The sequence below is a fragment of the Chaetodon trifascialis genome, chromosome 17, assembly GCF_039877785.1.
Source record: "Chaetodon trifascialis isolate fChaTrf1 chromosome 17, fChaTrf1.hap1, whole genome shotgun sequence".
NCBI lineage: Eukaryota > Metazoa > Chordata > Actinopteri > Chaetodontiformes > Chaetodontidae > Chaetodon > Chaetodon trifascialis.
This window is the reverse complement of record NC_092072.1, coordinates 19,792,440-19,808,809: the sequence shown is the minus strand read 5'-3', so window position 1 is coordinate 19,808,809 and position 16,370 is coordinate 19,792,440. Positions and strand designations below refer to the sequence as shown.

Below are 16,370 nucleotides of genomic sequence, written 5' to 3'. Positions count from 1 at the left end.
CATGGGCTCCACGTGAGTGGCCAGTGTGTAAACATTCACCTTCCCACAAACATAATCATCGCCGGCTGCCTTCCTACCTTCTTGCCTGCCTGGCTGTCTTTGTGTCACAGCCAGCGAGGCTCAATAACAACACCACATGGCACCAGAGCCTGTGCCCAGCACCAATTATTTCAACTGCCTCCCGAGATGACTTGCTTCAAATATTTTTTTCCCCCCACTTTCTCTTTGCAAGCCACACAAACAGAGTTCTCCGTGCCAAGATGGATCATTATCAGCATTATAGGAGGGATGTGGAGTATTTTTAAAAAAGTGGAAAAAGAAGTCATTGCACCTGAATGTGTGTGTTTGTACCTTAATAGGGCAGGCAGTGTTGTATGAGAGAATAACAGACACACCCCAGCAGAAGCAAAGATTGCTATAACACATCAGTGGCCGTTTGGATTTCCACTCACTCGATGTGACTTCACTTGACTTTGACTTGACTCGACTCTCACCCTCCTCATTCGAGTATGTGTGGGAAAAAACCCGAATAGGATTCACATTCCCTCAAAGGTTTTTTCACATTTCAGAGTCTGAGCCAAACTTTATTTACATCCCTGCTAACGCACACCAACACGCAGAACGTTTGCCTTTGATATCGTGTTTCAGTTTGTCCACTTAATGTCTCCTCTCCTCCATCGTGCTTCCCATGTAACCCATCCCATTACAAACAGTTGAAATGGTGCATTAGGTGTTTAAAAGCACATAAACCATAACGAGTGCGAAGTGTTTTGCTTCAGCAAAGTTATCTTCAAAGGTTCCAGCTCCGTCTTTATAGTTACCCAATGTTAGAATGCCCAGTCTTTGAATTCTGCATCATTATTTTGTCATTATTTCAGACTAACTTCATGTTCCCTGTAAAAACCACGATTAACCCATGTTGCTCCTCTTGTTCCAGGATCTGTCCGGCTCCATCGATGACCTACCCACCGGTACAGAGGGGGCCCTGAGCCCGGGCGTCAGCACCTCAGGGGTGTCCAGCAGTCAGGGTGAGCAGAGCAATCCGGCCCAGTCGCCCTTCTCTCCGCACACTTCGCCCCACCTGCCAGGCATACGCGGGCCATCGCCATCACCTGTGGGCTCTCCTGCTAGCGTCACCCCCTCCCGCACCGGTCCTCTGTCCCCTGCTGCTGTGCCAGGTAACGACAGACTACTAAAAACACTTAATGGTATGTGAGAGATCTAAATTTGGAAATGTTGATCTGATTTTTTGCTCATGTACGACAGATTTTGACATATCTTTGTTGCTTGTCTTAAAGCCGTTGGCAGCAGTGTTAGAAGTACCATATGCAACAGAAATACATTACCAAACACATCTGGACTTCATGTTTCTTGACCACAATTTTTTGTTATTTATAGTGTTGCACCTTTTTTGTTTAAATAGTATTACAGCTGCTGAAACACCTAACCAGGAAAAATAATTTGAATCCATTTTTCATAGATAGAGCTGATGCTGTGTGAAACATCCATAAACAGACAGGAGGAAGATTTAAAGTTTTAATTCAACACTCGCTAGGTCACAAATACAACGGCTCACATTTGTAATTCATGAAGCGACTCGCCAGATGGGAACATTTTCTCCACACATGATGCTAGTAAACCATCCAGACTCCAGAGAAACAGAAGTTACGATGCCACCAACAACTCATTGTGGCAAAGAGTTTCACAGGCAGCCCACAGGACGCTGTCATAATCTTATTTTTTGTTTGGATTTGATTGGCTTATCATCATATGATGATTAATAATGTAATGACAGTTTTTGAAGGTCTGAAGCTATTTTACTCTCTTTTCGAGTTCCTGAGCCCTCGTGTTGTTGCTGTCCTGCAGGTAATCAGATGCCTCCCCGGCCACCCAGTGTCCAGTCAGACAGCATCATGCACTCTTCTATGAACCAGTCAGCCATGGGCCAGGACAGGGGTGAGTGCTTCAAGACATTTTTTGAACATGTCAGGTTCAAATCGAGGCCTCTTTAAAAACCCCTCCTCAGTTATGTGTCGCACAGTGCAAGCGTGTGTGCTACGTCCTCAGCAGGTGGGATTGTTTGCATTTGTATGCATTCCTTCCTCCTGTAAACATTCCCTCAGGCTGTGTCTTTAAATAAGAGTGTGCTTATAGTCTACTTGCCAGGTCAAATGAGGGTAACTGCAGAAAGACACACTGCTGTGTGTTTGTGAGGAAATAAAGAGCTAGGTTCTTCACATAGAGTCATCATGTGTTTATGTAACAGTGTGTTTGAGCACATGCATGGATTTTTCAAAGTAATACTTTGGTGCTTTATGAATGGAGAATAGTGTTTCTAATGATGTTCCTTCCCAATCCTCTCCAGTCTACATGCGTAACCCTCAGATGCCCCCTTACGGGTCCCCTGGACAACCTGGCTCCGCCTTATCTCCGCGCCAGTCTTCGGGAGGCCAAATGCATAGTGGGATGGGAACCTATCCCCAGAACAACTCCATGGGAAACTACGGGCCTCAGGGTGGCCAGTATGGTCCACAAGGTGAGGCCTCGGGGCAGAAGTGTAAGTGGTGTTGCATCGAAAGGCTGTCTGCACTGGATGCAGGAGTTTACAATAGTAAAGGGCAGAGGAGAGTACAGTGTTAAGTGGTTCACACTGCTGTCAGTTTTTTTCAAATCCTAAAAATATTATGAATGAGTTTACAGTTGGCGTCCTGCGACCATCACAATTTCATAGATAGCCCAGATTTTAAAAATGGCTTTGAAGTTTCCTCTCACTTCATATATTTATGAAATTATATCACTTCACTTTGAAGCCTCAGATGGTTTCTGTGGGCTTTGAAGAAGTTCTGCTGTGAGTCATAGCAGTGAACGGTGAGGGCCAGATAAAGCCCGCTTCATCAGGGCTGCTTGTCAGAACAGGCAGCGCAGAGGTAAATTTAGAGCTGGACTGCTGAAACCCTTTATCTCAGCAGGGAGAGAAGAGCAGAAGTCCTTCCACTAATTTCTCTGTTTTAGCCTGAAACACAATTTCTAAAATCAGGTGTTTGGGTGTAGCAGGCTAAAATCAAACTTTCTGTCCATTTGCGACCCTTCCAGGTTACCCCAGGCAGCCCGGCTACACAGGGATGCCCAATGCCAACTACCCCAGCGGTCCCAGCATGGCCGGCACCATGAACCCCATGCCTGGTCAGGGTGGCGGGGCTCCATATGGAAGCATCCCACCTGGTAGAATAGGCCCAGGACAGATGGGTGCTCGGCCCTACGGTCCTGGGATGGCCTCAAACATGGCCGGCATGCCTCCTCAGGTGGCGTCTGGGATGTGTCCTCCTCCAGGCATGAACAGGAAGGACGGCGGTCCCTCCATGCACCATGGACCCACGAACTCTATACACAACAGGTGGGTGCTTACAGCTTCAGTGTGTCAATAAGACCTAAAGGAGCCGCTGACTGGCAAAGGTCAGTTCGACTCATTGTGTTAAGGCTTTTGAGCCAGAAGAGGTTTTTTTTTTTTTTTGGTAGCTGAACGTGTGTGCGTGTGTCTCCTCACTTATATGTGCTGGTTGTGTGACCATGAAAAATGATTGGTTCTTCCCACGTGCAAGCCGGTCTGTTGTGTGTTTTGGTGCCTGAGTGTGCTGCAGAGTAGATGGCAGTAGACCAAATGCTTATCTATGAGAGAAAAGGAAAAAGTGGAGAGAATGAGAGAGCAGGAGATGGTCTCTGACATCTCTGAATCACATCTTTCCCCACTGAGGCTGCCAGCTCAGCCTACAGAGAGGCACTCGTGGGCTTGGCAATTGCTGGAATCATATGACGTAAATTGATGTTTCCTACAGAATACGCTGAACTCAGTGAATGCAAGACAGGGAAAAAGCATAGATTTGTTACAGAATCAAACAGAGGCATGAAAAGGATGACTCTTGAATTCAATTTAAACCCTGAGATATTTTTTTTTATTTCCTTTGTGATAATAATAATGTGGTTTCATTAACTCGTGTCTCAGTTTTCTCAAGTGTCTCTAAACAAGCATTCTCATCTCTAGGCCACCTGGCTACCCTAACATGTCCCAGGGCATGATGGGAGCAGGCTCTCCATATGGCCCTGGCATGAACAGCATGCACGGTATGATGAACCAGGGAGGGCCAGGGCCGTACCCAATGGGGGCGAATATGGCCAACAACACCCCTGGTAAGTAAAGGCTAAGAAGCCTTGATCATGGGGTTGTAGAGCTGTTGTGGCCTGGATGTTGTGTCCATAACATGGTGTTCTAGACTGCTCGTCATTATTTTTTCACTCTTCTTTTTACCGCCCAAAAACAACCAGGAATGGCTCCCAGTTCGGAGTTTGCCATGGATAAAATGAACCCTGCCCAGAAGATGAACAACAAAGTGGAAGGGACTCCCAAGCCTGAATCCAAAAAGGTAGCAGTGCTAAATCCACACAATGACATTCTTGTTGTTACATTCAACCTTTTTTTCCCCAGCTCATGGTTTCCTCCCATCATCTGTGTTGTAGAAGTCGAGCTCCTCCACCATCACCAACGAGAAGATCACTCGTCTGTATGAGCTTGGCCCAGAGCCAGAGAGGAAGATGTGGGTAGATCGATACCTGGCGTTTGCTGAGGAGAAGGCCATGGGCATGAACAACCTGCCCGCAGTGGGACGCAAGCCTCTCGATCTCTTTAGACTCTACGTGTCTGTCAAAGAGATTGGCGGCCTCACCCAGGTATGCCTGGATTCCACTTGAATTTGATGTGAATATCACACATTGGAACAGACAGCTCTGTAATTCTTATAAGGCTCCTGTGTGCAGCTATCTGAGCCTCCTCCTCCCTCTATCACCCACCAGGTGAACAAGAACAAGAAGTGGAGGGAGCTGGCCACCAACCTGAACGTGGGCACGTCGAGCAGCGCGGCCAGTTCGCTCAAGAAACAGTACATCCAGTGTTTGTACGCCTTTGAGTGCAAGATTGAGCGTGGCGAGGACCCGCCCCCGGACTTTTTCAACACAGACACCAAAAAGAACCAGCCGAAGATCCAGCCTCCCAGCCCAGGTGAGCACCGGCATCCCCCGCCTCCTCATCACCATGTCGTTTCCCCCTCTGAGTTAAATCACACTGTTATCCAGTGAGTGAGAGCTTATTTCATTTTCCCTCTCTCCCCAGGGGGGACAGTGTGGTTTCCATGTAATTCATCACATCCTCCTTGCTCTATTTGCCTCACATCATCTGCCCTATAAACCAGTGTATTTTATTGTATCCTATTAATTGCAGTGTTAAAAGCCGATCTTAGACCATCGTTTGTCATCTCCTATACAGGGCTGCCATCCCCCATAAATCACTGCTATTTTGGCATATATTGGAGGAGTTGTAAATGACGGTGCTGTAGTAAGTCACAGAAGCGCATCCTCTGGACAGTTCCACGAACACATCTCTGGGGGGAATACTCCCTGGCATTTGCACAGGACACGACGAAAGACTTGTCCTTTCAGACTCCCCGCGTCGTTTTTTGTGCCACCAGCATGCCAGATCTTTCAATGAACTGTCAATGTTGGGTAAAAAGTCAGTGTGTAAACTGGCAGTCAGTCAGAGGTTAACGGGGGATGCAGTGGGGGTCTCAGGATGATGTCGCCTGGAAGCTGTTTGTTTTGGAGGGACTCTGGTTTTAGCTGCCAGGAGCAACCACACCAGTAGCAACCACGTGTTGCTTCAGTCTGGCCGAGACCCAGGCTGTCAGACATGGGGCACTGAGTCAGCGCCGTGGTGTTGTTACAGGAGACATCAGGGTGCTTGTCAGCTGGCATCAGCCCTCTAGTTAGTACGAAGGAAGAGATGGGAACGAGGGGAGGAGGGGTGTGGGGCGGGAGGTGATTTGGCGATAGCAATGCCCCGTCAGTGGCGTGTCCTCACGGCCTGGTGCCTGGCCCAGGGCTACAGAGGCAAGGCAACACTCCCTGGAGATTAGTACTGAGCCAGAAATGATGAATGGGGGGAAGAGGCTTGAATGTGTGTGTATGTGTGTGCTTAAAAATCACGCGATTTCTCTCCCTCTCTCGCTCTCTCTCTCGCTCTCTCTGACTCTGTTTCTACCATGCTATTTTTTTTCCATCCTCACGAGATCCTCCCCCTCCCCCTCCCCCCCTCCCCTTTCCTCCCTTCATCTTTAGTAGAGGGAAATCCCTGCCCAGAGGGAGGAGGGGGGAGGGGAGGGGAGGGGAGGGGGAGCCGATTAATGTGTGTGTCTGTCTGAGAGCTAGAGAGGCAAGAGGGTGATGTGAGAAAATGTGAATAAATGTGACCTGCCAGTGACCCTGGTGTTGTGTGTGTGTGTGTATATGTGTGTGCCAGTTTAATGAATGGGAACCTGTGAGTCATCAGACTGGCGTGCTAATAGTGAGAAGTCCTGAGCTGAGGTTAAGGATGAGCGCTACTATGTCTCTCTCTCACACACATGTGCGCACACACGCACACACCATAAACAAACAATTACTCACTCTCATGCACAGAGACACCACTTGCTGTCTCTTGTCTTTACAGGTCAGGCAGTAATCTGTCAGAGTCAGGGTTTAGATTATTGCTTCCTGGGCCATTCACACATGCAGCGCTACTCTGAACTTCCCAGACAAGTTGTGTGTGTGTGAAGGCAAATGACATGAACTGGACTTGAGCGTGTCACCTCCCTATTACAAAGTGTAATGGCTGGAGCCCATGTTTGAAAAGAGCAGGTCACTGTGAGAGAATTGACAGCGAGCGAGTAGGCGTGTTGATGGCATTGCATTGAGTGTAGCTGCTTTGTACTGTTGTCTGCTTGCCTGTATCTTACTTTCCACATTCTTTGATATTGCAGACACATCCCAATACACGTAGCATTCATATCAATGCAAAAACAGTCATTACAGATGAGTCCTTCCTCCTCCTGCACACTCTGCCAAGGCGCCACCCCTCACCTAAACCCAAACACTGTCCTTCCAGTAGGGGAGATTGTGTGTGGCACGGGCAATCTCCTGTTGTGTTACATATTCTAAAGGGCAACTCTGGACCATGTCCGGACCTGATTCTCCAGACATTCTGTTCTGGAGTTCATTTGAGTAAGCCGCTCTGGTGACTCCAAGAGCCGTCAGTGGTTGAGGAGGAGGGTGGTTGGAAGTGGGGTTGAGTGGGTGGTGGATTGGCATGCTGTGATGAGCTGGAAGATTCAACATTTTCGCTGGCTGTGCACTCAAAAGCCAGTCAGCTTGACACAAACTGTGTTCCTCTGTGCAGCGCTCAGGAATTTCTTAATGGGATTTAGGATTGCCAAAAGCAGCATGTGTTCCTGAAAGCCCCCAGCAGTGCTCAGCCTATCCACTATCAACTCTCGCCTTTATTCCTGCAGTAAAGGGAGGAGGAGGGGATGTGCTTTGAATTCACTGGAATAAAAAAGAAAACATTTTACAAACTGGAGGACTTTTGTTTGTCATTTCTGATTTTTCAGTGTGTATATCCTTGTTTTGCAGCTGGTTCTGGATCCCTGCAAGGACCCCAGACTCCTCAGTCCACCAGTAGTTCGATGGCAGAAGGGGGGGACCTGAAGCCCCCCACCCCAGCCTCCACCCCGCACACGCAAATGCCTCCAATGCCTGGCGTCAGGTAAAAGTTAGAAGACACAAGATCATGTCTCTGTAATGTTAACAATATCAGGAGTCATCACAATAAAAATGATCCCTCTGGAGAAATTGCATCGTTGCATCAGGAAATGGAAAAAGAGCACAACAAATAAGAAAAAGTGCCTTAAAGTATGTCATGGTAGATCATGTTAAGATACATGCACAACCAACCAGCTTCTTAATGTGAGTGTTATATGAGTATAATAATAAAAGTATGAAAAACAGTTGGTTAAATTATGTACTTGGGGTTTGGAAACTTACCGCTGCAAAAACCGACCTTGATAAAAACCCTGCAGAGGTTAAATACCTGGGTCTCTCCACCAGTCCCTTAGAACTGAAGAAGTCCTTTAAATTAGACACGGAATGTTTTTAGGTTTCTGCAACAAAGTCCAGTTGCCCTTGATTCAGCCCCCCCTGAATAACAATGACCTGGATGACTTAGAATCTTCACAGACACTGAAAATGATTTTTCCACTAAAAACTGCTGAATAAATACTATCGATGCATCCACTGCACATGGTTCCCACACTGTTTGAAATGTCTTGAGATGGAAATTTGCTAATAGTTGACCTTTAAAAACATACTGCCATGTCTGATATCAATAATGTAACTCAATTTAAAACTCAGTTTTCTTAAAATTGTAATATATCTTTTTGGGTGCTAGTTAGAAGGAGCAAGACATCAACTCCTTCAAAAAGAGAAGAATTTTGAAACAAACCGATCAGGAGTCCTAAATATATTAGAAGTATATGATATGATACCAAAAAAAGTCTTTATTTCACTAACAAGCCTTGTGCCCTCTTGTAGGAGTAGCGTTAATCTGCAGGACCCCTTTGCTGATGGCAGCGACCCAGTCTTTTCCAGAAGGAACGCCATGACTCCCAACTCACAGGGCTACCAGCCTGGGATGGGAGGCCCAGAGATGATGGGTCGAATGGGTCCCTATGAGTCCAACAAGGACCCCTTCGGTGGCATGAGGAAAGGTGAGCAACAGCTAAATCTGCAAATAAGATGCTGTGGGAGTTTCTTTAGAGCTGAAGCTAACGATGTTCTGTGTTTTTCTATTTGAAGCTGGGGAACAGTTCATGCAACCAGGTCCCAATAGTGGAATGGGAGAACAGTATAACAGAGGCCCTCCAGGCCCTATGGGCAACATGCAGATGGGCCAGAGGCAACAGTTCCCTTATGGATATGACCGCAGGTAAACATCTTGCATTATTCTACAGTAGTCAGCAGAATTTTCTTATTATGTATGTCTGTAAAACACATATAAAAGGGTTACAAAAGGCTTAACAAGATCAAGATCCAGCCTGCGCTATTCCAATGTCATCTTATACATCCAGTTAAAGTCAAGTAAACTGATGAATGTTGTTTGTTGGATTTATAGACAGGAGCCAGGCATGGGTCCTGATGGCAGTATGGGACCAGGAGCTCCTCAGCCAAACATGATGCCCTCTGGAGCTGACACAGGGATGTACTCGCCCAGCCGCCCTCCGCCGCAGCAACGGTCAGTACCGTTCAGTGTTAAGATTGTAGTAAAGGAGAAGAAGAGAGGTTGTTTTAAGGTGTTTTACAGAGTGTGATAATTTTAGAAGACTGCAGTTTATGAGCGTTGGAGTTTCATACTACAACTGTCTGCATTTACTGTAAAGAAGAAATGTGAAATGTAGTGGTGTGAACTTTTGTTGTTGTTTTCAGGCATGACTCCTATACCAATCAGTTCCCTGGCCAAGGAGCTCCCCCTGGTGGCCAATACCCAAATCAACAGCCAGGAATGTATCCACAGCAGCAACCGGTGAGAACAGTTTGTTCAGTATTTGCAGCGCTCATACTGCAACTTGACTCCTCTCTTTTTAGTATTTCATAATTAAAGATATTTGTTTACTTTTTATGTATTTAAGGTATGCTTTCCTGTCTGTCGGGGGACCCTACTGAACAGACTGAACCATTGGTCTTCTTCAAAGTTATTGTAAAAACACACTCAATTAATGCTGAATGTTGTCTTCTGACAGAACTACAAGCGTCCTGTAGATGGAGGGTACGGTCCTCCGGCCAAGCGCCATGAGGGAGAAATGTACAACGTACCCTACAGTGGTCAACAGCAGCCAGGACCCCAGTCATCTGGACCCCAGGGCCAACAGGACATGTACAACCAGTATAACGCATATCCTGGAGGGGACCGCAGACCACCAGGCCCACAGAACCAGTTCCCTTTCCCCTTCAGCAGGGACAGAGGGCCGTCATCTGCAGGCCCCAACTCCCAGTCTCCAATGCCTCCCCAGATGATGGCAAGCCCCATGCCTTCAGGCCCTGATGGCCCCCAGGGCCCAATGTGGCAGGGCCGCAATGAGATGGGCTACCCGAACTATCCCAACCGACAGGGACCTCCTGTACCGGGCCAGGGCCCAGGCTACCACGGCATGAACCGCTCAGAGGAGATGATGTCATCAGACCAACGCATGAACCATGAGAGTCAGTGGCCCAGCCACGTCAACCAGCGGCAGCCACCGTTTGGCCCCGGTGGTTCTGGACCTCCAATGACCAGACCCCTGCCATCTACCTACCAGACTTCCCAGAACCACATTCCTCAGGTGTCAAGCCCAGCACCCATGCCCCGGCCCATGGAAAACAGGACGTCACCCAGCAAGTCACCCTACATGCATCCGGGCATTAAGGTGCAGAAAGCTGGACCCCCAGTGCCCGCCTCTCACATTGGCCAGGCCCCTGTGCAGCAACCCATGATCAGGAGAGATGTGGCCTTCCCTCCTGGCTCTGTGGAGGCCTCCCAGCCCCACCTCAAGCCCCGCAGACGGCTCACCATGAAAGACATCGGTACAGAATTTTGATTTCAGTACCTGTTCTGTGTTGTCAATAGACATGCACATGCACTGAACAAAATACAGTCAGCGACAAAAATACAATTTAACCTGTATAATGTTGATGAGATGGCATTGTTTAAGGCATAAGGTTATTGACTCAAAAACAGTTTGACAACAGTGTGTCACACAGAGCAGAGTGGGCTGTGTTTGACCATTTCTTTAAATGAATGGCACTAATCACCACTAAATACGTAATGAATGACCGCCTGCCTGACCTGAATTTGCCATTTGATGCCCCTGGCTGTGCTATGGGAAACTGAACTGAGCTGAGCAGTGTAACAGATAAAAGCTGCTTATTTGGAGTAGGTGGCATAAATAATTAGGAGTTAGATTGATGCCAGTCCTGATGGTACGCATTAGTGAACTTCTGAAATACCTGAATGTGATCAAGTTGGCTCATATTCATTCTGTTTTTGTCTTGTCACAGGCACTCCTGAGGCTTGGAGAGTGATGATGTCACTAAAGTCAGGCTTACTAGCTGAAAGCACCTGGGCCTTGGACACGATTAACATTTTACTGTATGATGACAATAGCATTTCTACTTTTAACCTGTGCCAGGTAAGCCATATCTGTTAAAGCTGCATCAACAAACTAACATGTCTTGTCACATTCTGTATGAGTTTATAGGATTGTTTTGGTGACTTTCTTCTTCTTCTTCTTTCTCAGCTACCTGGATTCCTGGAGCTGGTGGTGGAGTACTTCAGACGCTGCCTCATAGAGATCTTTGGCATCTTAAAGGAGTACGAGGTAGGAGACCCTGGCCAGCGCACCCTCATAGATCCCAACGCTGCTGAGGACTCTGATGATGAAATTCCCATGCCAGAAGGCGAGGACGTGGACATGGATGAAGAGGATGAGGAGGATGAGGAGGTAGAAGAAACAAAGGCTAATCCTGACACCTCCTCACTGGTCCAGGTGAAACAGGAGGAAGAGGGCTCACAGAAACACAAGTCTTCAGAGGATGAGGAAGAGGAGAAGGAAAGGGAGTCTTCTATCAAGGAACCCAATACCTCTACCTCAGGGTCCTCCCAGGACCCCAACCTCCACTCGGAAAAGCCCAAGCAGGCTAGCAAGTTTGATAAACTACCCATCAAGGTGGTGCGGAAGAAGAATCCCTTCCTGGTGAACCACTCTTCCAAGCTTGGGCAGCGGCAGAGCTTTGACAGCGGCCTGATACACTGGAGCATTGGTGGTGGTGACACGACCGAACACATCCAGACCCACTTTGAGAGCCGGATGGACCTTCTCAAGCAGCGGAAACGCACACCAACAGCCGCTGAGAGCCGCAAGAAGGTCCAGGTGATTGAGACTGTGACGGAAAACCCAGAGAAATCCAAGTCCAACGGGGAAGATAAGTCTCGGCAGCAGCAGTCCCAGTCTTCTGAACCTCAGAAGTCTCCAGCGGAGAAGACCCCTCCTCCTCTTCTTCCCATCGGTGCACCAGTCACTGCCACCATCGATGATGTACTATCTGCCCGCCCAGGGTCAGTCACAGAGGAAGCGGTTCGTGGAGGTGCTGAAGAACAGAAGGAGAATGGGAAGTACCTGTTCAGCATCAACCCTGACCTCCAGAGCCGACGCAACGTCAAGATCCTGGAGGACGAGCCTCACAGCAAGGATGAGACGCCGCTCAGCACTCTGTCAGACTGGCAGGACTCATTAGCTCGGCGCTGCATCTGTGTTTCCAACATTGTGCGCAGCCTCTCGTTCGTTCCAGGGAACGACCTGGAGATGTCGAAACACCCAGGGCTCCTGCTGCTGTTGGGCCGCCTGGTGCTGCTCCACCACAGGCACCCCGAACGCAAACAGGCTCCAGTTACCTATGAGAAGGAGGAAGAGGAAGATGAAGGCGTGAGCTGTGAGAGAGATGAGTGGTGGTGGGACTGCCTCGAGGTGTTAAGGGAGAACTGCCTGGTGACTCTGGCAAACATCTCAGGCCAGCTGGACCTTTCTATCTACCCAGAGAGTATATGTCTGCCGCTGCTGGATGGCCTGCTCCACTGGGCTGTCTGCCCCTCAGCTGAGGCCCTGGACCCCTTCCCCACGCTGGGGCCCCATGGCTCACTTTCCCCTCAGAGACTGGTCCTTGAGACCCTCAGCAAGCTCAGCATCCAGGACAACAATGTCGACCTCATTCTGGCAACGCCACCATTCAGCCGCTTGGAGAAGCTGTACGGCTCCTTGGTGCGCCTGGTTGGTGAACGCAAGGTGGCTGTTTGCCGGGAAATGGCGGTCGTCCTGTTGGCTAACTTGGCCCAGGGTGACAGCCTAGCGGCACGGGCTATTGCTGTGCAGAAAGGCAGCGTGGGTAACCTGCTGGGCTTCCTGGAGGACAGCCTAGCTGCCACACAGTACCAGCAGAGCCAGAGCTCCCTGCTGCAAATGCAGGGCGCACCTCAGTTTGAGCCCACCAGTGTGGACATGATGCGGCGGGCAGCCCGGGCTCTGCACGCCTTGGCTAAGGTGGATGAAAACCACTCAGAGTTCACTTTGTATGAGTCGCGGCTACTGGACATCTCAGTGTCCCCTCTTATGAACTCTCTGGTGTCCCAAGTGATCTGTGATGTACTGTTTCTGATTGGCCAGTCATGACAGCCGTGGGGAGGTTTCAGCTCTGCCTCTTTCCGTTCCCAGTCACCCCTTCCTCCCCCTTTTTTTTTTTTGTATGTGTGCGTGTCTGTTGCGTGAGTGAAAAGAGTAAAACTGACTGTCCTGTTTTTTAATTTATGCAAAATCACCTCGGATTCCACTGTCTTTCTACCCCTGCTTCTCACTAAAGGAAGGAATATCATGAAGTAGCTGTGGATTTTAAACGTCTGAAATGGAAAGATACTGACAAAGAAGAGCAGATTGGGACCCAGGCATAGGACAGAGTGCGCTGCCCTGCGGAAAGGACTTGTTTTTTAATGAAAAGAAAAATCTCCAGAAAAAAAAAGAGAAAAAACTGTAACCAAAGTTGCTGTCTCGTTTACAGTGAGTTTGGGGGATACATGTGCTCGCTTTCTCCCTTGGGGGGTCGGAAGGGGGAAGAGGGCACGGACTAAACAATATTATGGTTCATGTTTGGAGGCTTCATAGACTCACGGACTGTGGTGTGGTATAATTGCTGTAACTTTGGATGCTATATACTCAGCCCCACAGGAACCACATTATTGGCTGTGAACAGACATCTGTCATGGGAGGCCTGTGCAGTAGATTGTAGGACTTTTTTCTGTACTGTACACCTTAAAAACTGTAAACATACTGTAATAATACTGTTTCACACTGAGATACGCTGGCTTGGCAGCAAACTGTAGTTTTTAAAAACAGTTTTAGTTAATGTCAAGAGAGAAAACGGCTTTCCCCCCAAAGTATGGTGAACCTACAACACCCCGACCTCTTCTCTTTGTCCCTTGATTGTATGACTTGACCCTTATATTAAAAAGTCACCTCTTTAGGACTGGTCCTCAACTCTAGATGCAGTCCAAGCTGCAGTGTATATATGATGTTGTACATTACACTTCTCTCTCTTTCTCAACTTCTGTTGCTCTTCACCATTTTTAATCTTTGCCGATTACAAGTTTCCCTGCATCAAGTACGCCATGTGATTACTTGACGCCCACCCTCTCCGTTACTTAGGCGCCTCACCCTGCTCGTATCGCGCTCCAGGGGGTGTTTAGCTGCTGTCCAACGCCACCCCCAACAAACACAACTTCAAGTTTCAGTTTGTCTCCGGTCCGGGTGTAGAGAATATAACAAAAGTCATGTCTGCGGTTCCATTTGAGCTCCTTCATAAATGACAAACTAGACCTTGATGAAGAAACCATTTTAATTTTGTTTATTTTGTTTATTTTTTTCCAGTGATGCGGATTCTACATATTTGTATTTCAGATGATGTAGCTAAAAACTTGATGTAAATTCCTCTTTTTTTTTTTTCCTTTTTTTGGCTTAATGAATATCATTTATTCAGTATGAAATCTTTATACTATATGTTCCACGTGTTAAGAATAAATGTACATTAAATCTTCGTAAGACGTTTGCTGTGGATTTATTTATTATTCCCCTCATACATAGTTGAGGCAGCAGGTAATAAAATCCTGAATTTTTCTGCTGGCTCACACTTCACCTGCTCAGACAATCCAATACGTCTATAGCGGCAAACAGTGTGTCCTGCTGATGGTTTTCATATTTACGCATGAATGCAGAGACAGTGCACAGCCAGCTCTGTGGAGTATGCTGCTTATCAAATGCACAGCCATGTTTTCCATCCGTGCATTGATTGACATCTCACCCCGATGTAGCACGGCTGTCCCTGTCCCTCGATCACACATGCTGATATTTACATATATATTTACATTAGTGGGGAAATGTGAAGAGGCAGTCTGCTGGAGGCACACAAATAACCTCAGAGGGTGAAGGGTGGAAAAACATCTTCTCCCAGAATATTGTCTCTGAAGTTCATTTGTGTTACTTTGACAGAAGCTGCATTCTTTTAAGAGTGATCGGTAGAAGAGATTTTCCTTCATGTGGCTTTAGATAAACCCAGCTGTTATTCCTACCAGAGGAGCAGTAAAATAAAAGCATGACAGTAGAAGTGTTGAAATATTTATTCCCACTGTAGACCTCAATAGCAAGACAAAATAGCATCCATAAAAACAGAACACAATCAGCATGAGCTAAATGTGGCACCAGCTAAGTTTTCAAAGACCACTCTGCTGTCTCTTCATGTGGTTTTCCTTAGTAAAGCTCTGTTTATTCAGGAAGTCTCACTGAGATCAAGATCTCAAAAGAGACAAGAAAACAAAGCAATCCGAAGTAAAGTCCTCACTTCCTTTTCACAACATCAACTTGGTTAAATGCATTAAGGCACATGGATCCCCTGAAACAGACCTGAGTGCACTGGTAAGATGCTCAGAGCCTATTCATGAACTAACTATTCATGAATTACATTATAAGTAGACATTTATATAGCAGCTTTCATTTAGAAACCACAGCTTAAAGGGCTTAGCATTAAGAGAAACGTCACATCAAAGCAGAAGATGTAAGGATTTGCCACTTTTAAAAACTTTGACATACTCAGTCCAATGAGAGCAGGAGGCTGTAACCGTGCTGGCTGCTCTGTGAGGCTGTATGTAGTCACAGTGATGCTTTCAGCTAAATGCATTCCAATATGTTGATGTTTAGTAGGTATGATGTTTACTGTGTGCACTATCTGAGCAGTACAGCTGAGGTTGGCAGGAATGTCATTAGTTTTGCCTATTTATTGGACAAATGAACATTTTGACCTAATGGTGGCACAAGTTTGGATTTTTTCTAATTGTCTTTACCAAATTTCAGAGCCATACTTGCAATATTTGTGGAGATATTTCACTCAGAACCACGTCAGCCTCATGGTGGCAGCAGAGGATCAGCAGTCAGCTGGGTTCATTCTCTGGAGATATTTCAAACTGGACCAAAGTGGTGAACCAGCTGACTGACATTACCATCAGTGGATCAAGAGCAGATTTTCAGTGAACATAATAAAATGATAGAGTAGTGAGAACAGATTCCATGTAAAAGTCACACAAAAAAAGGTAAGTTGGATGTTTTTATAAGGAGCTTGTAGCTCCAGAGGGAGCTTCAAAGAAATCTGGGTTCAAGATTGCAGAAGCAGCCTCGCCACAGGTTTAAGAGAGACTCTCAGAGAGACGCATGTGGGACAGTCGATGTTTTCTGGCCTGGTTTTCACATCATTTACATGACTGTGCACCAAACACTGTGAGCTATGAGCTCATGTGAGAGTCCTCCTGACACTGGTGCTTTCATTGTGAGTCCCATTGCGCTCTCTAGAGGACGTTTGGAGGTAACGGCACAGTGGTACAGGCCACGAGC

General features: G+C 47.2%; 1 protein-coding gene across 2 annotated transcripts in view; it reads left to right on the top strand.

The window, feature by feature from the left end:
- The window catches only part of arid1ab (AT-rich interactive domain 1Ab), a 53,818-nt gene extending 39,287 nt beyond the window's left edge, over positions 1-14,531 (top strand). The window contains exons 5-20 of one of the 2 annotated variants that reach the window (XM_070985159.1): positions 938-1,178; positions 1,867-1,956; positions 2,366-2,536; positions 3,094-3,394; positions 4,040-4,185; positions 4,321-4,418; positions 4,513-4,722; positions 4,846-5,050; positions 7,492-7,624; positions 8,449-8,624; positions 8,713-8,842; positions 9,029-9,148; positions 9,340-9,436; positions 9,654-10,473; positions 10,948-11,078; positions 11,187-14,531. In XM_070985159.1, the coding sequence (XP_070841260.1) occupies positions 938-1,178; positions 1,867-1,956; positions 2,366-2,536; positions 3,094-3,394; positions 4,040-4,185; positions 4,321-4,418; positions 4,513-4,722; positions 4,846-5,050; positions 7,492-7,624; positions 8,449-8,624; positions 8,713-8,842; positions 9,029-9,148; positions 9,340-9,436; positions 9,654-10,473; positions 10,948-11,078; positions 11,187-13,112 (4,995 nt within the window). In that variant the 3' untranslated portion in view covers positions 13,113-14,531. Of the gene's footprint in view, positions 1-937; positions 1,179-1,866; positions 1,957-2,365; positions 2,558-3,093; positions 3,395-4,039; positions 4,186-4,320; positions 4,419-4,512; positions 4,723-4,845; positions 5,051-7,491; positions 7,625-8,448; positions 8,625-8,712; positions 8,843-9,028; positions 9,149-9,339; positions 9,437-9,653; positions 10,474-10,947; positions 11,079-11,186 lie in introns of both variants that reach the window. The other variant, XM_070985158.1, reaches the window with a different exon arrangement.
- The last annotated feature ends 1,839 nt before the right edge of the window (positions 14,532-16,370 follow it).